The 23,720-nt window shown below is 38.7% G+C and overlaps 1 protein-coding gene across 1 annotated transcript in view; it reads right to left on the bottom strand.

Moving 5' to 3' along the window:
* Positions 1 to 6,348: 6,348 nt before the first annotated feature.
* Positions 6,349 to 23,720, bottom strand: part of nrn1la (neuritin 1-like a) — a 40,537-nt gene continuing 23,165 nt past the window's right edge. The window contains exons 2-3 of the mRNA XM_037254425.1: positions 16,583 to 16,733; positions 6,349 to 7,666 (exon numbers count right to left, since the gene is read on the bottom strand). Of these exons, the coding sequence (XP_037110320.1) occupies positions 7,378 to 7,666; positions 16,583 to 16,733 (440 nt within the window). The 3' untranslated portion in view covers positions 6,349 to 7,377. The remainder of the gene's footprint in view (positions 7,667 to 16,582; positions 16,734 to 23,720) is intronic.

Raw genomic sequence — 23,720 nt, forward strand, 5'->3', positions numbered from 1 at the left:
TAAAAGGTCACAAAAAGCAGTGTTAAATGCAAACAACTGATTGGTGTTCTGAGCAACTCCACAAATGAGTCTTGTAGACAATTTACTACAGTTAAGATCAGCTCTCGGATCGTCTTTGCTCAAAGTATGTGACTGCGGCACAGTACAAAGGCATGAGGACTACATGCTCAAGGTCTCAAACCCTCAAACACACACACACCACACGCGTACACACATTTTCTCCTCTTTTCTTTCCTCTATCCACACTGTACTCATTAGTTTAACCTTCATTCTTTGTTCTTTTCCTTCCCCCATGTTCATTCCTCCTTTGCATATTGTATCTTCATAATCTGTCCTTCAAGTTTTCATTTCCCTTCAGATTTTTTTCTGCACTGGTTTATTGTCCCCTCTCCTGCCGCATCATCTCAATCCATCCATTTTCTCTTTCTTTACTTTGGAAAGAAGAAATGTTTTAAGAGACAAATGGTGAGATTTCATACCCTACTTTCATGTTAACATTCAAAATGGAAGCTTGTAGTTTTATTTCAGGATTTATGAAAATGAAAATTCTTGGCTGAAACCAAGCCCTGAAAAGAGGGAACTGAAACACTGGAAGAAATGTGTACCTTAAAAATAAATATATTGTTTTCTGAACTTTGCCAAAGTCAATCAAAATGTGTATATATATATCCACGAGTCAATGACGTCACATCTTTACTGTCAGTCTCTGAGCAATGACTTCAACGAGGGACGATCGTCTCATATCTGTATACATTTGTCCTCGCCAAGGCATATATCTGCCGTGCTTGCAGGATTTGCGGTGTGTATACCCAACAGGTCGGCCAGTTTTGATAGGGGGATACGGCATCAACTCTTATGTGAAATACATAGAGTAGAAAGTGCCTGCACAGTCTGCGATACTCATGAGCAACAAGATATTTTATGTCTTACTTTTATATCACATTCTGCACAAAAATGTCTGTAGCTCCTTCTTGGTAAATGTCATATTAAACCCATAAACCTCTTAAATTGCTGAGTCAACACTTCAATCTCATGTGGATCATTTTTAAATCTATTGTAGTGATGTATTGAAGCAAAACCATAAAAATATCCAACTATTGCTGTATATGATATTCAATAAATAATAGGCACAAAAGGCATGCAGTATACAAATCTTGTTCATGCGCACGTGCAGCCGTTTATGTTGACAAATTGAGCTTACGATATAATTTTTACACACATAGATTACAATTACTCTATGCAAAAGATATGCAGGTTTCCTACTAATTAAAACAGAGGTGTCCAAATTTTACCTCGCGCATAAAAAGAAAAATACAAGGACGCAAGTGGCAGCTTGATTTTTTGTACTTATTCTAAGTCATTAAACAAGCAAAAAAACAGTCAACCAAGCAAGCAATTACACATTGTTTACATAATGTTGCTGTTTTACAAAGTGCTGTGTCATGGCTTGATGTTAAAAAGTGAGAAGGTAAAAAGATTTCTTTTAAGCTTCGAGGATTGCCGCGGTTCTGCATTCCGAGAATAGGTCTGCATCTCCACTGAGCAGCAGTTGATTTCCATCTCCGCATCCAGAACCAAACCAAAAGCAATCCGTATTTAGCTGACTCTATTTGAGGGTCATTAATGTGATATATGTTCACCGATTAAACTTAAATCATTAACATAAGTTCACAAATTAATTTTAATAACTCTTCCTCGGAGATATTCTCTTATGATTTTAATTGTCAATTTAACGGTGTCTTTGAATATCTAAAAAAATGATTAATTAATTATAGTAATGGTACTACTTATTACTCACATTCCCCCACTTTTGGACAGCCACACCTCTAAGTCAACCATCCAAACCCTCACACTCAACGAAAGAAGGGGCAGGTAGGTCAAGTGGTCCCGAGTGGACAGATGATCTTGAAGCTCCTGGGTAAGCCTGCTATTTTGTCCAGCTTCATTCCATCCACTCAGAGGGCTGAATTTAGGGGTTTTGTGGATTTTTTTTTACACTGGCTTCCCGTCCAACTCATCCCTTTTCATCCTGGCTTGGGTAGAGCAGTGGCTGGGAATAGGCGCAGTTCTTTAGTTGTTCCTGCTTTTCATTTTAGATTAATAGCCCCAAAATGTTTTTTGTACCATTACTGCAATTATGACTAGTACAGTGCGACATGTGTTCTGACTTGTGCACTATACAAAATTGGAATATGTTCATATCTCCACTTGCAAATGATGTAAAGTTGGCTACTCCCATCGAACTGTGAGGCAGATAACCTGCTAACCGGTCGTCCACCATGCAACCCAAATCAAGTCACTCATAATTCATTTAAAACAATATAAGATACTGAATTGAAATATTACCACACATGTAAAATGTAAAGAGCTGTTTATTGTTTGGCTTGTACCAATTAACAAACGGCAATAACACAATCGTTCCTGAAAAAAGTGTGTTTGGTTTTCATTTTTGATGTTGAGATGACCCGACAATTCAATATTCATTGCAGGCTTTAATTTAGATAAGATATGAGCTGATTTGTAGCACAATTTATTTTTTTCAGGTTTATACATAAATTTAGAGGATGAATTAATGTTCATCACAATAACTGGCACTAACTGATCTTTATGCACCCAGAACTCCACAACTCACATTTTATTAGTACTTTATAGACAATAAATGTCCTGATTTATCATATTTGTGACTGTAAAACAAAAGAAAGAAGTTGCATTTGTTAAACGCACGGACAGACCCAAAACCATGAAGAAATTCTGCAGTATCATTATTAAAGACTATTTGTCACTATTTTGCAAGATCAACACATGCAATAACTGACCCAGATTCTCCCGTTGCAATGCAATGTGAGATTCTACTTAAGGTAAGCCATTTGGAACTACTAAAACCAATTAACAATTCCACACTTAAAACAAAACGGTTTTCAAATAATTGAAACATTTGGGGTAAATGTATGGTGTAATTGCTATATAAGTCTTATGCAATTGTAGGGAAAATGTTATTTATTTTCCGGAAAACACATACTTGCTGTGTTTATACGTGCATCCATCTGTCTTGGCCACCCTCTGCTCTGGACAAACTAAAATAAAATACAAAATAAGGCAAATACAAATGAGTAGTAGTCATACATCATGATTTCAGTGTTGAAATGTCTGCCTTAGGTTCAGCTGTCTCAACCTCCACGCTATTCGCCTACACCATTCGAATGTGTCATTAGATATGCTTACGCACTTACTGCGTAAGCTCAAGGAGTTCTGGGAATTATTCTTCCCATCATCAACTGTTGCCGCTGTTCTGTTTACTGAGGCATCCGGCTCTGATGAAATATTCATTGGCCAAACCATCCAAATAACTCCCAGTAACTCCTCATACATGGCTTTCACCTCAGCTAACTCAACGTATTTACAAAACACAAACACACACATACTACATGCATATTACATAGATATTCGATGTTTTGGTTTGGTCATGCTGACGAACCGTTTTTGCGCACCTCCTTTGCAGGGCATAACATTTCAGACTTGTGTTTGTCATGTTTGCTGTCCTGCTCTGTTTTGTTTGTCTATTGCACAACAATACTGGTTGTGAGTGCAAAATATCTTCATTCTCCAGCTACTTCTTCATTTTCTGTACCATTTGTCCTCATTTGAGTCACAGATGGTTTGGGACAAAAGATGGGGAACACCCTGGGCTGGTCACCAGCCAATCATATGGCACAGGTTTAAAGAATGGAGCCATGTTAATAATAGAAATGCTCTTGTGAAACATTGGACTTTGAAACTTTGAAATGCACACGTGGGATGACATTCAAACATTTTGTCAGAACCTGTTTAATGATTTTTCTATAAAGTTAGCAAAACATAGTTGTGTGTACGGAGGATATTTGAAGTACGTTACAGAAGAGAAGATGGCACAAAGACAGGCACTAGCAGACATGAAAGCACAAACAGATTTGTTTTCTTTACAATCACACATATTGTTTACATTTTAATTCACAGTAGTTTAAATGCACAACGAAAGTCCAAATCTAAATTTGTGTATAAGATTTCACACATATGTATGCACATTGATTTTCTGTCGGGTCTGTTTGGGGTTTATTTAATGCTGGTTTAAAGTGGTGTCTGCTATTAGTGTCAGGAGGGAATGATACTCATGATGAAGAAATAATTGATATATAGAACGTATTTTAATAAAAACATTGCCATAGTAACAAAGGAGACAACATGCAAAAAAAAATATTATGTGCGAAAGGAACCTATTTAAACCCCCCTGATCATGTAATATTTTCTGAATCAAAATTTCACCAGACAGATTACACTGTTCTTGCTATCAAATTTTGGCAAATGTATAAAATATAAAAACAAATGATTTGATTACTGTGAAAATGATATTCTCTTTGAACACTGAAAAGAAATTACCCCACGTCAAAAGGTTAACGCTTAAAAAACTGTTTTCTGAGTCTCAGCCAGGCTGACAATGTAAAAGTATGGAAGAAACAAACTATTAATATTTCAAATTCTTTGGCTATTTATTTATCTATCCATCAATACATTTTCAGAACGGCTTATCCTTAAAAGGGTCACGGGCATGCTGGAGCCTATCACAGGTGACTTCCGGCAGCAGGTAGGGGACACCCTGTACTGGTTGCCAGCCAATCGCAACCATTCACACTCGCACCCATACCTACGAGCTATTTGGAGTACTCACTTGGCCTACCATGTATGTTTTTGGAATGTGGGAGAAAAATGGTACACCCAAAGGAAACCCACGCAAGCAGACGGAGAACATTTAACCTTATAGCCGCCAAACGTTTGCCAAGATTGATGAATGGATGGATGGATGGATGGATGGATGGATGGATGGATGGATGGATGGATGGATGGATGGATGGATGGATGGATGGATGGATGGATGGATGGATGGATGGATGGATGGATGGTTGGATTGATGGACGGATGGACATTAGTTTGCTTTGGGTACAAAAAATGTCTGTGATCCTAACTGCCATGATCAAGATGGACTTGTCGCGACAAATGTATGCAATAACAGCAGACTACAGTTCTCTCATCGTATGTTAGGGACCGTCCATAAATTTTGGTGATACTGTATGTGGTTTAACAGTTCTAATGATGCAAATCCAGAGTTTAGGAGGCATGAGTAGAACAGGAATATCGTGAACTTTAAAATTCAAGTCTTTTTGACATTAATATTCCAAATTATTTCACAAAAATACGTACTATGATGGCATGGCATACCATTTGAAAAGTGCCTCTTTTGATCTTCTTGTCCTGAGGTACATTTTATAATCTTGCCTATGGCAAGATAGATCAGCAAGTTCAATACATGACATGATGAAGTTCAAATCTCTTTTGTAGATCTTCTTTGTCAATGCAATTTATTAACTGTTCACTTTTATGCGAAGCGCTTATATTCTTACCTTACAGGGTTCGTTCTGTGATTAGATTCCTGTGCATTACTTTGAAGTGGGAAAGCTTTGACTTATTTTAGGTAAAAACAAAAAACCCCAACTTTGTTGAACATGTAATGCTAGAAAATTCTGTGTAGTGCATCTGAACTGAGAACAAAAGTGTTTGTTTTCCATGAGGAAACACCCCCCCCCCCCCCCCCCCCCCCCTGCCACCCAATCTGACTATAATGTGACAATATTTCTGATTCTCAGCCAGACAGGAGCAACTGTTCCCGGCAGCCATTTAGAATAACAAACATTTCAGCAGGCCTGCAGGCTCAAACTACACTTCCCGGAGCATGAAATACACTTGGCTTATGATCGGCTGCAGTGCTGTCAGAAGCACATATTGGTCCCATAATGTAAGGCTTCTGTGCAGGATGCCAAAGAGGATCCCTGGAGTACCCCAGACCTGGGTAAGAACCAATTAAATAAAAACAGCTCAAGCACACTCTCACTTCACAGTGACTTGAGCTCTAAAAGTTGTAGTATGTTATAACTCTTTTATAGGAAACTGTTGTGTCATCCTAGCAAATAATCAATAGTTGTTCACCTAAATCTCCTTGTTTAAACGAGGTATGCGTAAATGTTCTTTGCAAATTAGTCCAAGAAAGGGAAATGATTCACTCCAGCAATGCATTTAACGAACTTTTGTGTTCACTTTCTTAGTCATTAAATATGCTCATACTGTGTGGGTGGCACAGTGAAATAGTGATTAGCAATGCTGCCTAGCAATTCTAAGGTTCCGGGTTCAAATCTCAACTCTGGCCTTGCTGTGTTGAGTTGATATGTTCTCTTCGCACTTGTTTGGATTTTCTCGAGGTAGTCTGACTTTCTCCCACATTACCTGTTAGGATCAATCAATTTAAATCAGCCAAGTATGTGCGCCCTATGATCGACAAGTGTGCAGTCCATAGTGTAGCGCACCTCTCAACACAACCGGGATAGGCTACTGCTAGTTAGTCACAAGCCACATATAAACAACCTTTTGCACCCACATTCACTCAGTGAGAACTGAACCTTCCCTGCCTTCAACGAAGTCAGACCAATGTACCAGTACACCACCTATAAACCTCATAAAGACTTTTAAAATCATTTTTAAAGAGAATTTGTATTTACAGAAGAGAGTAAGCAACATAGTACATAGAGAACAAATTACCTCTAGCTTTAAATCAACACTTTTAGTCACAACAAGTTGATAGAGCATCATAACATCAGTTGACTGCATGTATTTTTGAGTGAGATCAAATGTGTGTGACCGCTTTAAATTCCAGGGGGATCTGATGCGATCAATCCAGTACTTTCATGCGATGGCTCATAAATGGGTCTGACTTATCAAGCATGGAGTCTCTGGAGAACAGTGACACTTTGTGGCTGTAGAGGAACACTCATCTCCACCTCGTCTGTATATGATAAGGGCTGTGTATGAAGGAAAAAACCTTGCAGTGTAATGAAGGTATATCATGCTTTTTGTACTTAATACTGAAACATGCACCTTGAAGTCAAGATAAGCTGTACACTCTACACGCAGTGAAAATGCTTGCAGTTAGTCTTGAAAAATGTTCATGTAAAAGCTTGCAATATAAAAGCAAAAGTCTTGACATCCACTGTTTTTGATTTACTTGAATAGGGCATTGGATACGGGTCGTTGCTCTGTCCTTTTGACAAACCTTATGAGACAAATGATTTTGAGTTTAAAGACTGTTGTAGTGGCTGCTTTTTTCTTTTTTCAACTCCACAATTGAAGCTCACAGTTGAATCTGTAAAAAATAGGATCGATGAAATTCAGCAAGAAAGCATGCATTCCTCTCTTTTGGTGTTTTGGAAAAGGCGGGCGGTGAGAAAAGTTGGAGGTGAAATTGTACAAAGTTCAGACTGTATTTACATGAGTCCCATTGTGTTGAGACGATTCTGTTCAAAACAGCAACAGCAGAGAAGACAGAAGTATGACAAGGTAGTTGGAGTCAGCCAAACGACTGACTCGTGCTCTTAGAGCATCTTGGTTGAGCTCTCCTTGGATGCGGGAGCCACGCGCGGACGCTGTTGTTAATGTGTGACTGTCGCGGTCCGAGCACATGTCGTAGAGGTTTCCTGAAAACTGCATCTTCTTGGATTCTTGGCGCAGGGACTCCCAGACAGTCGCTGCTTCCTCCGGACAGCCGGCCATTGCCAAGTTGGCGCAGGCATGAAACTCATCCCATGACCTGAGGACAAAAAGAACACAGCATCTTGTTCAGTACGTCTGCCATTATTGGCATTTATTGTTGATAGTTTTATATCAATTTTGGGTTGGATTTAGTTTTATTCCATGCTAGTCTTGTTAACTCTTTAGGTTGTCATTCCCACTCATTTCCTTCAGACCCTATATTGAACCAATCAGCTTCCTCCAGCTACTTGTTTCTTGTCCAGATGTTCCTCATGGTCTTGTAAGTTTGCTTGTTTTCAGTTCGATATTTTTTGTTCGTTTGTGGGATCAGTGTCGTCATCACCAGTCTTATTATTTGGATTTAAGGCACTTGTTCCTGGAGCTCCTGCTCATGCCTGCTTTCATCTTTTTCTCTAGTTCTTAGATTTAGTTTGAAGTGTATTGATAACACACTTTGGCAAGTTTGTCAAGGTGAAAATGAGTCACAGAACTATTTACAAAAAAACTCATCCAAAACCTTTCAAACTGCAGAATTGATTGATTTGATATCATCAAGATCGTTAATATCCATCCATTTTCTATTAAAAAAAAAACCAGCAATGGACATGCACAGTTACCCCTATGGGCATTATATTTTTTTCAGTTAACCTGATTTTGGGGGCGAATGTGCGTATGGAGTTCCATTTGTACCAAAAGTATGTTGTTGACTATGCATGATGACATGACGTTATGTCTATTGAATGTTGAACGTGCCGTCATGATGTGTCATTTCACAAAGTGCTGTTACTAAGCTTTAACATGGGAAGTTATAACACAGAAAAAAGACACTACAACATTCAAGGCGCTAAACTTGCTGCTCTGTGAGATACAGGCTCTAGCAACAGCAATTTATCAAATGACACGTCATAACGCCACGGTCAATGTTCAACAGAAATACCCAAATGTCATATGCGCAGACGAGATGACACGTCCAAAAAAAAAAGAGACTGTGTTCATACTCGTAGGAGTTTATTGAGAAATCCATCAAGGAATGTTTAGACCTGTTGTTTGTACAAGCTGCCAGGCTATAGGGTACTTCAAAAACTCCCTAGACTGATTTGAAACAGGGTCATTTTGAATGCATCATCTGGAGTATTTACCATTGTGGCATTACTTGACAAACACATGTAAAGTGATTACAAGATTTAATTTGTGCTGTTGTTTTGCTATGCAATCAACAATCTCACCGCAGCAAGGGATTAACTCATAGGTCCTCCAGGGTAAAGCAAAAAAATAGCTACAATTTAGACATGTAATGTGGTTTAAAAAAAGAAGAGACTGACAGAGATTAGAAAATGTATCCTATTGTCATCTTATTTTCGTAGTATTCCTTTTTATTCAAATAACCTTCCATCTGGATCTTGGGAGCGCAGCCTGCCTGACTACAAATGGCCACTAATGCGTCCTAACACAATGTTGGCTATCTTTTCCCAGTGGAAAGACTGGCAAAGTGATGACAGAAGAGAGAAAATGGGGGGAGTTGAGGAAAACTGAAGCAGATGGTTCTGATGAAAAAAAAAAATACTGACACAAAACACTCCAAACCTAAAGGCATTTAAGGACCCTCCGAAGAGATTAGCGCCAATGAAAAATCGCATTTTCAGATAATTAACATGACAGACTGATGTTCACTTGGTAAAACACAAGTAAGGCCCAAATTAAGCAGTCAAAAGCATCATTAATCATTTAGTGTACCTACTCTTTTCAAATATTATTTATCTAATGTGGAGATGGAGGTTGTGTGTGTATTAAATAAAAATGTATATAAGAAATTTTGTGGAATGCACACCACATCACAAGTGATAAAACACATTTGTCTGCTTGTTCCACGTAGGCGTGTGACGTGATGATTGGCTATCGGCGAAATAGACAAAGAGGCAAAATATTTGTTTCAATCATTTAAAATGTACCGCCTGGTGCACAACTGCACCTGACCACGGGAACTGCATTGACTATTTGGATTAGATTGACTCAGCACGTATTCCATCTAACTGCGGCGTTAGACAACACTCCGCACCGGGCATGACTATAGTCTACAAAACGAAGTGAATGAAATTATCTTAAAAAGTGCACCTATAGCCTACCGTATTTTCCGCACTATAAGGCGCACCTAAAAACCTCCAGTTTTCTCTAAAGCCGACTGTGCGCCTTATAATCCGGTGCGCCTTATATATGGACCAATATGGATTCGTGGATGAGGACTAATTTATTAAAGTAAGCTTTACGTGTTTATTTTGTGTGTTGTGTGATATTAACGTTTAAGCAACGTTGAGTTATTGATATATTGTTATTGTTTTCACTATTTTGAGTGTTACTATATTGTGATTACATTGATGTTTGAGCAACGTTGAGTTATTTATTTTATGCGCCTTATATATGAACAAAGTTTTAAAATGGGCCATTCTTTGAAGGTGCGCCTTATAATCCGATGCGACTTATAGTGCGGAAAATACGGTATATAACAATAAAAAGTGATGTTTGAAAACTCTTCAAATATCATATTTGCTTCTTGTCATCTTTACACACTACCTATGACTTCAAGATAACACACAACCCCACACACATTTGGAACACATCCAGGACGTAAACATTTCAGCAGCGTGCCGTTGGTTCAGGGAGAATGGTGTTCTTCTTCTTATGGTAGGCATAACAGATGTCTGCATTCAGTTGAAAGGTGTTGATTTTTGCATTGGCCCATTCTGTATGTTTCCTTGTGTGTGTATGTGTGTTGTCTCTAAGTCACAGGTGGTGTGCAAACAGCAGAAGCAGTGAGGACACTTAACAGACAAGCAGCTGCTTCCAACAAGTCTAAAATCTCAAGAGAGTTCTGCTCTACTGATGCTAACATCCTACTCCTGTCATTCTCAAACTTCCAAGGCCCTGTTCTGAGTTTTGTTCTTCCAGTTACTTTCTTCAATTGGAAGAAATACTGTCACTAGAAGGTTATTGTGGAGCTTAAATTAACAGCACTATTTGAGATATTAAGTGGCAAAAGTTGTATCGGTAGATTTGAGGAGTTTAAAATACTGTACTGTACTTCAGAACTATTTATTTGATTTTAATGGTAGTTACAGACGATGTATTATTTTACGTGCCTAACTCTTGTGCTGGTCATGCGGGTACTTTGTGATTAACTGGCAACCTTTCCAGGTGGTCATCCGACTTTTGCCAGCTGGAAAAAGCGCCAACTCACCTGCAGCCATGAACTGCATGAGCAGCATACAGAATAAATGGATGAGTGTGTTTCAATGTTCCACTTCAATTGGCGATTTTTCATTTTCTGAGGAGTATAATTTCCAATTGCAGTAACCGAGACTAGACAAGAAGACAATAAACAGCGAAATGCTGGAAAGAAGTAAGACGCAGCAAAAACAAAACACAAATGAACAGTGGATACCCTATTTTTTTCTTATTCTTATAGAAAAATAATGATTCAAAAAATTAAAAATATTCTGTCTAAAATCATTTGAGAACAGATTGTGCTCAGCCATAGAAACAATTGTGCCCAAGCCATTAAAATATTTGATTCAGCCACTCAAAGTGGGCGTGAATTATGAGGTCATTGTTTAATGGATCATAATTTAATTCTCTATTTTATTTTGTACATTTTACTACTACTACTACTTTTTACTACTACCATTCCAGTGGGCGAGTAACCTTTAAGCTATATAATTTTGCCTTGTTGAAACACAGCAACTATTTTTCATCAATGCCTCATCCGTTCTTTCTTAAGCACAGTAAAAGGTCACTGTTTAATTCTATTGCGCATCCTTAGCCCCAAATATTTTCCTTCACCTCTCCTGATGTGCAGCCACTGAGATTACAACGGCACAATGCCAATTGTGAAGAATAAAAGAAGGGTTGCATTCGTGAGATGCCTCTGGCAATACTGCAGCCTTGGCTTAGATGCAAAATAATTTTTCAGTGAATGTACAAATATTGTTGCTTTCCATTTGTGCTAAATAACATGTTATCAGAAGGAAGGATGGAACTGCGCGGTAAAGATGTAATAGGAAGAGAGAACAACTAAGTACACGAGAGTGAAGAGAGTGAGAGAGAATGAAAATTTATAGTAGGAACCTTAGGAGGACAGCTTGGGGCAAAGTGTGTATGTGGACAAGCGGGTTGTGTGAGTGTTTTAACACCTCTGTCATTACGTTAGGCCCACTCCCGCTAAGGTGGCTGGGTTTCAGGATAAGTGCTTTAATTGGTACCTCAAGGAATAGAAGCAAGTGAACAATAGTGAAGTGGTGCAATTTGGGTGGGCTGTACAGTCAGAGTATAACAAGTAAATACTCTGTAAAACCTGGGTTTTGAAAATATTTTTGCTTAGAAGGAAGCATTGTGAACCTTTCCCTTAATCATCCTTTCGTGACTTGACAGTTCACAATGAACAGCAGTAGAACTTCAGCTTGGTTTTAAACCCTTTTGTCCTTGTATTAGCTGCCTTAAGTAGGTCATGTTAAGTACTAAGAATAAAAATAGCAGGATATGTTTAGTTAACTAACAGCAAGTGAGATGCATTACTATCTTAACTTCTGAAGTCAAATGCCCCTTAATTCGTACAATTTGGAAGTCTGACAAAATGTATCTATCCGTCCGTCCGTCCATCCATCCATCCATCCATCCATCCATCCATCCATCCATCCATCCATCCAATGCATCATGCGCTCAAGTTCAAAACATGGCATTGCAACATTGCTCAATTTTATGCTGGAGGGTAACATGATATTGTGTTTTCACCTTATTGATTGCTACATGCTTTTAAATGATTGTTGAAATGATATTAGAAGTGAAGAATTCCAGGTTAGTTTCAACAGAAAATGCAAGCTCCAACAGTCTCGCCTGCTGCAAGTCAGTGAAAATAGACTTAAAACACTTTAGCAAAGGGTTAGGATTTATGCACATTGTTTGCTAATTGTGTATTTTCATGCAATTTATATACAATTTGGACTATTGGGCTCCTGGGAAATTCTAGACCTCAACAGGAAATTTAAAAATCAAAGATTTTAACCATCTGCTTATTTTTATCCATTACTCAAAACCATATCTTGCTTGCTATTTAGCTGTAGTCACATATGCTGAATTATATTAAGAAAATGATGTTGTTGTTGAGCAATGCGGTGGACGAACCGGGTTCGTCAAAAAAAAAAAAACATTGATCCCAGGTGCCGAAAAACCCAGTTCTGAACAACCAAATTAAGGATGAGAACACTTCATTGAAACACCCAACACCACGTGAAGGTGGTTCTCGTAGTCAGGCTGAACTGGCAGATGAAGTGTGCTTGGATGTAAAACCCTCCTTCATTATGTATTGTGGAAAGAGTGCAACTCCTCGTCCCTGCTGCTATCAGTCAGCTTTACAGTACAGGCAATTTTGACTGACATCTGCTGTGCTATCCACTGAGATGATTCCATTTGCTTCTTTTAGCTCTACAATTTTTTTTGACAGGAACACTGCACTTAAATCGGTGAGCTTTTCCTAAGACTCTCAGCCTGAAGATCTTTAACTTAGTCGGTAGCATATGTATTCACGAGAAAAAAAGGGGTACTGTATGTATAAATAGAACAGTGAATACAGATGACAGAGTGAGAGCGAGGAGTGATGGATAGGTACAGGATATGGAGGATGGTAGTGGTACATGAAAGGAGAATGGGAAAATAACGGACGAGAGATGTAAATCTTTAAACAGCGGCAACTAGCACAAATAAAGAGAGTTTAAAAGGGGAGTGAGAATATGTTGCGGAAAGAAATACGCTATTTCAATTTCCATTTGTGAAGCTATACGTATAGTATATAGAACTTCATAAATATGTTAAACTGAATCACCCGCACTGGGACGCTCAATTAATTCACAATCTGTGGTTTACTGACCTTTTGCCTGACTCAGAATTTTATGATGTAAAATTAAATTAAATCAGAAAGATACACTGTGTAGGGAGAAAAGCAATTACGATCCAAAACTCGTGTTTGATACAGTATGTTGATTGTTGTTAAGTGGTCAATGTCCACATTTTGTTTGAGACTTTTTGTCTGCAGACCTGCACAAAGAGATTGTTTATGATAGATAGATAGATAGATAGATAGATAGATAGATAGATAGATAGATAGATAGATAGATAGATAGATAGATAGATAGATAGATAGATAGATAGATAGATAGATAGATAGATAGATAGATAGGTCGGTCGATCGATCGATCGATCGATCGCGCCTGCGATTGAGCACAATCGATCGATCGTAGGTATTGATGAGTCATATGTGTAGTTCAGAACAGGATAAGCAGTATTAAAAATGGATGGATGGCACCAATCTTGCCATCCTGTGAGCCAAACCAAACTGCAATGGTAGGATGACAAAAGTGGTATGCACAGCAGGTTTGTTTTTCTCAGCAACTCAGCATGTGGGTGTTTCAACAGGACCTTCGTGTCACTTATCTACCGACAAGACAAGTAGTGTGCAGTTATTGTTGACACCCTGGGAAAAGAAACAACAATCACAACAGCTTGCAAGCCAGCAGATCTCTGCTTGGATTGTATCCAAAAACTCCAAGTGCAAACAATCAATTTCATCCGCTTCTGTTATCATCCTCCCTTTTGGATGGATTGATGGATGAATAGATTTGAACTTGTGCGCATGATACATTGATGTTGAAAAAAAGTTCAGATACAAATCAATATTCAGATTCTGAAAAATAAATACATTTGTAATGGATGGATGGATGGATGTCAAAGTCAAAGTCAAAGTCAGCTTTATTGTCAATCCCTTCATATGTCAAGACACACAAAGAAACCGAAATTCCGTTTCCTCCATCCCACGGTGACGAGACATACAAGTAGGCGACTCAAAACAAAAACAAGAAGGCACAAACCATAAATAATAAATAATAAATAAAATGAGCGATGAATAAATAACAGACCAATAACCCATTAAATATGAGGGGCAAAACCGAGCCAGTGTGCATACAGCAAGAACAGGACGCTACGCTGAAAGGGGGAGCGAGTTCAGGATCCTAACAGCCTGGAGTACGAAGCTGTTGGAAAGTCTGGTGGTGCGGGAGCGCAGGCTCCTGTACCGCCTCCCAGAGGGCAGAAGTTCAAACAAAGAGTGAGCGTATGGATGTATGGATCAATGGATCAATGGATGGATGGATCAATGGATCAATAAATGGACTAATGGATGCCCCAATTGATGGATGGATGTAATAATCATAATGTGCATTTGATGGAGTTGATGGAGTTGCCAGTAGATTTACCTAAAGTGCGGTACAGCTAAAGTAGTCTAGTACTAGCTGTAAAATTTGTTGACCTTGCTACAAGTCTGTGCTGATGTCCAGGGTCAGGATTGCAAAGATAAATATGTCCCGAGGTTTTTAAAATTATTTATGGAAAAACACCTTTTAGAACACATGACAACTGACCCTTTTACCTGTTCCATCAGAGCATGCACAAATACTGTATGTATGCAAGGAATTACATAGTGTCCAGCAAAAATGTATTACAGTACATGAATAATGGTTGACCTTTATTTTAAAATGAAGAGATAAAAGATAAAAAAACGATAAAAAGGATAATGAATACTACATGATGAATCTACCCAGGGCATGGTGACCCATGTCGTTTACAGATTTGCCTCAAAGAAACTGGTTCTGGTTTTGAATCTCAACATGGACGTTTCTGTGTGGCGTTTAATTGCATATACGACTCTTGCTTGCATTCTTTTTTTTTCCCCCCCAGGTGCTTCCTCCCAATACACAAAAACACCTTTACAAAAGGCCTGAGCGCACACTGAAAGTTACTATGGCAAAAACGCTCCTATTTCACACCACTAAGAACTGAATTCAGTTTAAGATTCAAATATTTTGTTAAGTTTTCGGTGAACAAAGTGAAGTGTAATCCAAAAAACAACATCCCAAATGTTTTCTCACCTGAAAATCAATGACTTATTTGCGCTCTCCCATCTGTTGACAGTAGTAAAACAGAATCATACTGTCTGTGTTGGGTGCTCATCAAATACACCCTACAATATAAAGTCTTAAAGGTGAAGGCAAAGTAAGTAAATGTCTTGAGATGAGCCTTCAGGAGAATAGACTGCACTTTTCATGGTGAGTTGGAACTTGTAGTGATAGGCAATAACAAGTACTATAATCGCATACTGAAGCACAATAGCTGAGCTATAAATGCAAAATAAGACAAAAACATCTAAGTAACCAGGCTGCAGAATTTCCATTACAGAGTTACGGGGGTTGTGGAAAGCTCTTGAAGCCCAATAACAAAATATTAGCAGCTCAATAAGAGTAACATTTATGACATTGATTGCAAATAAAGAAGATACACTGGCAAAGACACGTTTACGACGGCACAACTGAAAATTAGCCAAAGGTATTAAAGTCCATAATTAAATGAAAAATCCGTATGCGCTGACCATCAAAGAAGCTTAAATTGGTGATTAAGTATCTCATTTAAAGTGACAAATAACAACAAATAACACAGTCACAATGTAAACTTGAAATCTTTACGAGAGAGAGAGCGAGAGAGAGAGAGAGAGAGAGACAGAGAGAGAGAGGAGGGGGCACCAAAGCATGTAACATAACGCTGGAAATATATCTGCATAACACTAAACAGTGTGTTTTTAACTTTAACCAAAGGATTATCTTTGTGAATAAATTCTTTTTTAAGGTTTTGTGTTGGATTAACTCTTTTATGTACCGTAATTTTCGGACTATAAGTCGCACCGGAGTATAAGTCGCACCAGCCATAAAATGCCCAAAAAAGTGAAAAAACCCCATATATATGTATATAAATCGCTCCTGAGTATAAGTCGCCCCCCCACCCAAACTATGAAAAAAACCCGCGACTTATAGTCCGAAAATTACGGTAATTGGTCCCTTCTCATGTCAGTGACACCGGTGCTACCAAAAGAGATGACACTGACCTGCAGATTGAGTGTATCTCATGTGTGTCTTCATCCTTGCGTGCGGTGTCCGTCAGACTGTCACCCAGAGCCATAAGACACCGAGCAAAGCCCTTGTAAATGGAATGACACCTTCTTGTCGAAACTGTGGCAATAGAGCAAGGGCTCAGCACTGGAAGTACACACAAGGAATCAAAAGCACAATATTCAATTGGAATTGAAGGCAACGCATATAGTATACAAGATGATGTTCATTTTTGTTCAGCATATCTGAAAACATAAACTGGTTCTAATTATTTTCGTCGCATATTGAATTTGAAGTTGATGTGAGCGTAATGATAATAATCAAATAATCAAATGATACACAAATAATACAAATAAATAAATGATAAATTGAGCTTAATCTTGAGCTATGACAGAACTGAAATGTTGCAAAGGTCGTAACTCGAACATACTCTGCTTAGTCTGCTAAGGTTTTATCACTTGATGTGAACACCCCCGCACGACTAGAAAAACAAAAAAGGTTAGTATTATATTTTCTCTTGGGTATGATGATCCCCGTTAATACTTATCACTTGCTCAAAAGAGATTTGTTTTAGAAAAAGCTCCCTGCTCCCTTTGACCAGCTAATAATTCGCGTGTGGCTTTGAAGTTTCTGAATTCTTGCTGTAGAAACTTCATGAAGCAACCACACCAGTCTGCATGTTATCTGTCAGTGTGAATTGTCACGGCTGCTCGCGACCGTGGCGACTGTCAGCTTTAAAAGCATCTCTCCAAAACTCCTATAAAGTGCATTCAACGCTTACACACGAACACCCAGCACAAAGGAGTCTCACCCTTTTCGAAATGTGGGAGGAAGCCAGGATGCCTTGATGCAAACATGCAAACACCAAAGTGGAAGACTGAAGTCGAGAATCCAGCCCCCAACTTCAAAACTGTGAGGGAGATGTGCAAACTACCCACTGTGTTTTTAAACCGATGTAATTAATTTCTGTGTTCTGAGATTAGCAGTTCTCTACTGGGAGAAAAACAATGTTGTTTGATTAAGATGAAGAAGGCCTCTGAGGACTCTAGGCAACAATGGTCAAATGACTAAATAAAAAGATGTTATCATCACACAATTTTGTCATCCTTTCATTAAACTCATAATATATTCCTCATCCTCCCTTCAATGAAGAAACATATTTAGTCAAGTAGTTTCTCAAATGCGCATGATGTTGCTCAAGTCCGGAGCTTGGACAAAAAGAAAGCATATTGATGCATTGACAAAACACATTCAATTAACAGTGAAAATAAGATCATTCTTAAGCAATCACCGCATGTGCAAGACTGCTAAAGAGGTGCGGAAAAACTGTGTTTATTCGTGTCACAATTCATCTACAAATTCATTCATCTGACAGGCAGCACACAACAATGACTTGTTGAGTTGCAAGGTCTGAAGTGTGCCCATCAGAGTGGGATCAGGTGAAAGAATAAAGAATGATGACGATTAAGACCACATCGTTTTATGAATATCATGCAAATGATACATAATGGCCTAGCGCGCACAAAAGCCATTCAATTCATGAGATTGAATTGAATTAATGGAGCTGACGTGCTGCAAAAAGCATTTGGTAAGTGCTTAATTATGCAGCCTGCGACTGAAGGATTTCACATTCAGTTCTCCCAACAAACATGGGAAAGAGGGAAGGGGGTAGCAGCGGCTCGCTTCTACCAACCAACACATCCCACAATGCCCCTGGATAAGGTACCATCGACCAAGGCACCAAACTCCTTCAAATCAGAAGTGGTCTTTTGTGTCCATGCTAAAATTCGTCTGTGTAAATGTCAATTACTGTAAGGATATTGAGTCTTGCCTCTGGCGGATATAAGACAGCTCCTTAAATAACATAATTCTACCTTCTGGGGCTCATCAGTACTACGCAAATAAGAAACTACTGATTCCCTCATAGCTTTTTAGACTTTTTAGATTGTCTCATAGACCAGACTGTGTGGCAGATCCCCGCCGCAAAAAAAGATTTACACAAAAGCATACTGCCACCAACAGGACTAGATCTGCTGTGTACTAAGCGCCATTCTTGTTAAGGGTTATTTGTTTTTGTCAAGCTGTGAACTCTGTGAAGCCCTCTAGCATGCGCCCAATGGAGGCACACTTCACACAGGCTATTCCTGACCCCTCACTGGTTGTGGCATTTGAATTGCAGTGCAGCTTCATTAAGTCACTACCAAACAGTTGCAGGCAAGAATGTATGAAAACAGTCAACAACTCTAGTGAGTGAGATAAATCCATTGAAAGTTTGAATTGGCTTACAACTAAAGGGGTGAAATTTGGGGGGAAAGTCTAGATCTTCCTGAACGGCCAGTCTGTGTCTGGGCCAGTGTGTGTCTGGACCATTCAAGCCTCTGTATGACTCTGAATCTTTTCACTGAAAATATGTCATGAGCTTCCATGCATACAGTCTGTAAAATGCCATGAAACGAAAAAGAAATGCATGTCATAATGCCAAGAGTGTGTTCTTTCAATACACATTAAATATTTCCAGGTTACTATCAGTCCAGAGGTACGTCTTACGGGTTACAGGCTTGGAATCCCGGACAACAAAATGATTTTGGTAATGGTGCCTGAATGCCTGAAAAACACAGGTATGATGAAGTGAAGACAGGAGGGTGTAGTGAGTTCCAATACTTAACTTGGAAATTGGGTACAACAACACTTAAAACAATGGTTTCATTTATTTTTTTTTCATGACCAATGTTTATTAAAAATGAATTTGAATGATACTTTTTCACTCACATGTGGTAAATTAAATGATTCTTTGTTTGTGGCCTGCGATCATCCAGAGGGTTACTACTGTACATTGAATTTAAAACAACAATCCAGGTATGTTTCCATAGAAGATAGTATGGCACATAGAGAAGAACATTTAATTTGCATAAAACATGTTATTTAATAAGACAAGCAATTTAAAATAGCATAATATTTTTTAACCTAAAAGTACTTGATTTTGGTATTGGTATCAGAGATACCGGCGCCAGTATTTACTTGGTGTCAATCGATCTTAAAATCTCAGTTATTGCACAGCTCTATGACTGTATTTTGGTAAGACTGTTAGAGGCGAAGCATCATTAAGATGTTTTAGTATGGGACAGAGCATTTTTACATCATTGCAAACAAGCTGCTACTTCATCTGAATGATTCGATCAAAACCGAGCATTAGTGTAACTTTTATATTTATGGTGCACTGCGATTAGTCATATATAAAGTCAGCATTTATCAGCTCTTTCAATTATGGGTCTGCAATTTTCAGCCTGGATTAGAGTGCTTACGTTCATCACATGAGGAGTGGAATACTTCAAACAAGGCCAGTGAGATCAGATATCGAGGGAAAATTGTTCCTTCGAATTCAAATCACTTTTGTTCTGTACAGAGCCAAGCTGTTGATTATCTGCCATGATGGGTGGGATGACACGATGTGCAGTCCATTATACTGCGAGCTATATCAATCAATAGTCAGCTTCCATGATGGCCTCATTTATATTATTCCCTCCTTCCTCTGCATGAATTGTATGATTTGGTCCGACCACCCACAGTCAACCTGATTCAGCCACTTCAGTGTACAGTTTGGAAATCAAGGTAAGAACTGCTATGCCTGCTTAAAGATAAATAAGACTGTGTCCACCTTCTTTTAACGCAACCGACTTAATTAGTGTGTTGGAATTGATATGCCCCTGAGCTTTTGAGATTCATTACGTCTGAAGTGACAGGATGGTTAGACGGGATTGTAACTTGTTGCTTTTGACGCTTTTTTTTTGGGGGTTGTCCTTCTACTTCACTTGATGGTATAGACCACAGGGGTCAAACTCAAGGCCCGGGGGCCAGATACGGCCCGCCACATCATTTTCTGTGGCCCGCAAAGACAAATTGTGCATCAAATTCGTGTGTCATTACTAGAATTGCAAATTGTCTTCACTTTTAATAATATCTTCTTTTTTTAAAATATTTGACCAGTTCACTTATTTGTTGTTGTTGTTTTTCGTCCATTTCTTTTCTTGTTTTTATCCAACGTAACAAACGTGGAGGAATAGGTCAGAATAGAATGCAGTTATGTAATGTAAACAGATATATAAAAAATTACTTCCAACAAATGAGCATCCTGGCAGACCGATTGTAGGACTGCTGATCAATTGTTTGCTTGTCTGCTTGTATTAATATTTGATATCTAACACCCAGGTAGCAGGAAAGCAAGTAGAATCTTCACGGCTTAATTCAGCAAGCCATTGTTTTCACAAAGAGTGGATTAGGCGATTTAAAAAGAAGATGAAGATGTAGAGGAGTAATTGTAAATGATGACCAGCATGTCTAATTATTTTACGGAATTGTTTAAGTCTATTGATGTTAGCAAACATTGATCTCACTGCAGATTGCAGTGTGGTAAAAGGAAACCATCAATTCATTTTCAACACCGTTGAGCATCCACATCGTCACCGAGTAGGTACCACTCCCATGCTGCGAACCTTTTTGTTTGTTTGTTTGTTTGTTTGTTTGTTTGTTTGTTTGTTTGTTTGTTTGTTTGTTTGTTTGTTTGAAGAGCAGGGTTCATAGTAAGAACCGCCTCCAAAGACAAACTGCTCTCATAGTGCCAAGGAAATTTTTAATCATACACAAGGTGACTTATATGACTGTAGATTTCATAAAAAGAAAATGCATACAGTATTGTGTACATGTAAGAAATATAAACAAACAAAACACTGAAAATATTTCGTGCTGTAAACAAAATTTCACAACTACAGCAACACTTTCAGTGGTTGTTATCACCACCCTCCCCACCATCCTCATTCTCCTGACCATACACATGCTTCTGTCAGTTTGGCCATACATCTTCATCCACGTCACTTTCTTTTGCAATTCAGCAAGGGAAGATACACCGCAAATGTCTCAATGCTTCCTACAGTGATGTCATCAATTTTCCAAAATACTATGAATAAAATAGAATATGCTAACTTTATTCATTTTCTTGACAAAAAAATACATAAACTGGGCTCGTCGTGAAAAATCTTCACTTTTGTGTCCCTTTAAAATGCCATAATGTTTAAAATGCCATAATGTTGTCCATGATGTTGCGACAAGTTCTCGTCCTCTTCATACACCAGTTAGAGTAAGTGAGGTTTGATCTATAGCCAGTTTGCTCGACATTCAGATTGCTTTTGATTGATGCACTTCATAAGATAGAGACATAGCCACACCTGTAGGGGGAGGGAAATTCATCTCTCTCCTTGACTTTATTGTGTGAAATAAGGCTCAAATTCTGCAGTGTGGAGGGATACACCAACACTAATGGGGTAAAGAGCCCAATTTTATATCCGCTTCTAAACTTCAAAATTGACAAGGCAAAACCCAGAGGCACACTGCATAACGGTGCTGAATGCTGCATGGTGATCCTTTATAAAGCTATGCAGCAAGGTCAGTGGTACTATTTGAGGAGAGAAGAGAAATATGCTCCCAGTGCTCGTCTGAAATGTTCCATTTAACCTCCACAAAATGCCACATGGTTTGGTTAAAATAATTTCTGACATAAACTGAAAAGTGATTGGAGAAATGTTTTGTCATACAGTCAAACCTCTACATACGATTGCTTAAACATATGAATATGTGTCGTATGAATATGAGCGTGTGAGTGATCTTGCGAAACAACATGACTAGAACATGTCAACAATCAAGCGACAACGATGAGAGTGAGGGAAGCCCTCGAAGCGGTCAAGCAATCCAAGGGGATCACCATCATCTTTAAACGTTGCAGCACTACCCAGGAAGAGATGGAACACCTTTCTTTAAAAAAAATCTGCAAAGCGGTCTACTGATGGTGAGGAGGAAAGTAAATGAACTGAGTGGAAGTGAAGCGGGTGAAGATAAAAGTTAAAACAAAATAATATACCCATCCATCCATTTTCTATATTGCTTGTATAAAAAATAAAGAAGCTAAGTTAGTTTGAAGTTCACATACTGTAAGTTACAGTAAGTTACGGAACGTATATATCTCTATGTTTCTCTAAGGTACAGTGACAATAAAAGCTCCTTTTTATTGATTATTTCTTTGTAATTTATTTCTTTTTACACCTCTCTGATATAATGCATTTGTATTTTGCTAAAAAGCTCCATCCATTCTCAACACCGCTTATCCTGTTCAGGGTCACGGGAGGTGCTGGAGCCTATCCCAGCTGACATTAGGCGGAAGCCAGACTATTCCCTGTACGGGTCACCATCCAGTCGCAGGGCACAACCACCCACATGCACACTACCACTGAGCGGTAATCGATCAGCGACTTTGTTGCAAACATAAGCTATGCCAACTCTTGCTTGTAATTTGACCTGCATTTTTCATGGAGACATGAACATCCGCTACAGTTTAACTTACTCTACTAGTGGTTTCACTTTAAAATATGTAAAGGCGTCGCCAACATCACAGCTGTTATTTCCGTTTTTTGTACAGATGGCATCTTGATACATGCTTGCACACTAACACCCACGGTACTGATCTATTCATGAGTTCACTTGTGCAGAGGCTGGCAAGATCACTGCTGACTGGACTAAAATGCTGCTGATGCCTGCTGCTCTCCTCACCTGACGAACACATATACATCCAGAACAGATTCAAATTGATTAGACCTGCAGCTATTTTTCTTCCACTGTCAATCCATCCCTAAATGATACACATAGCTAGCTCCATGTTAACACCGCATCTCCGATATCCTGGGCACACATACAAAAAACACAAGCAATGTGAAAATATGGCAACCTTTGTTATGGCGACCTTAGTGTGTGACGTAGCTCCTCATGAAAACATATTTAGAAGTTAATGATGGTGCTCAGGGTGACTGAGCTCATTGCGTGAGAAACAGAATACCTTTGAGAGTACATGCTGTTTACATGGATGCATGTGTGTGTGTGTGTGTGCCTGCGTGAGTGTGTGTGTGTTGCCTTGGCAGCCTGTGCAATTGTGGCACGGAGGGTGAACAACATAATTAGTTTGGCCCATGTCAGATGACTCGCTTGAAAACTTGCCAAATCGTACTTTTTTCCATTAACACCTATGCATGACTTTTGCAAGACAGAAATGAATTATGTGTCCAATCAGCAGGTGCTTCACAGTTTTTAGAGTCT

The sequence above is a fragment of the Syngnathus acus genome, chromosome 6, assembly GCF_901709675.1.
Source record: "Syngnathus acus chromosome 6, fSynAcu1.2, whole genome shotgun sequence".
NCBI lineage: Eukaryota > Metazoa > Chordata > Actinopteri > Syngnathiformes > Syngnathidae > Syngnathus > Syngnathus acus.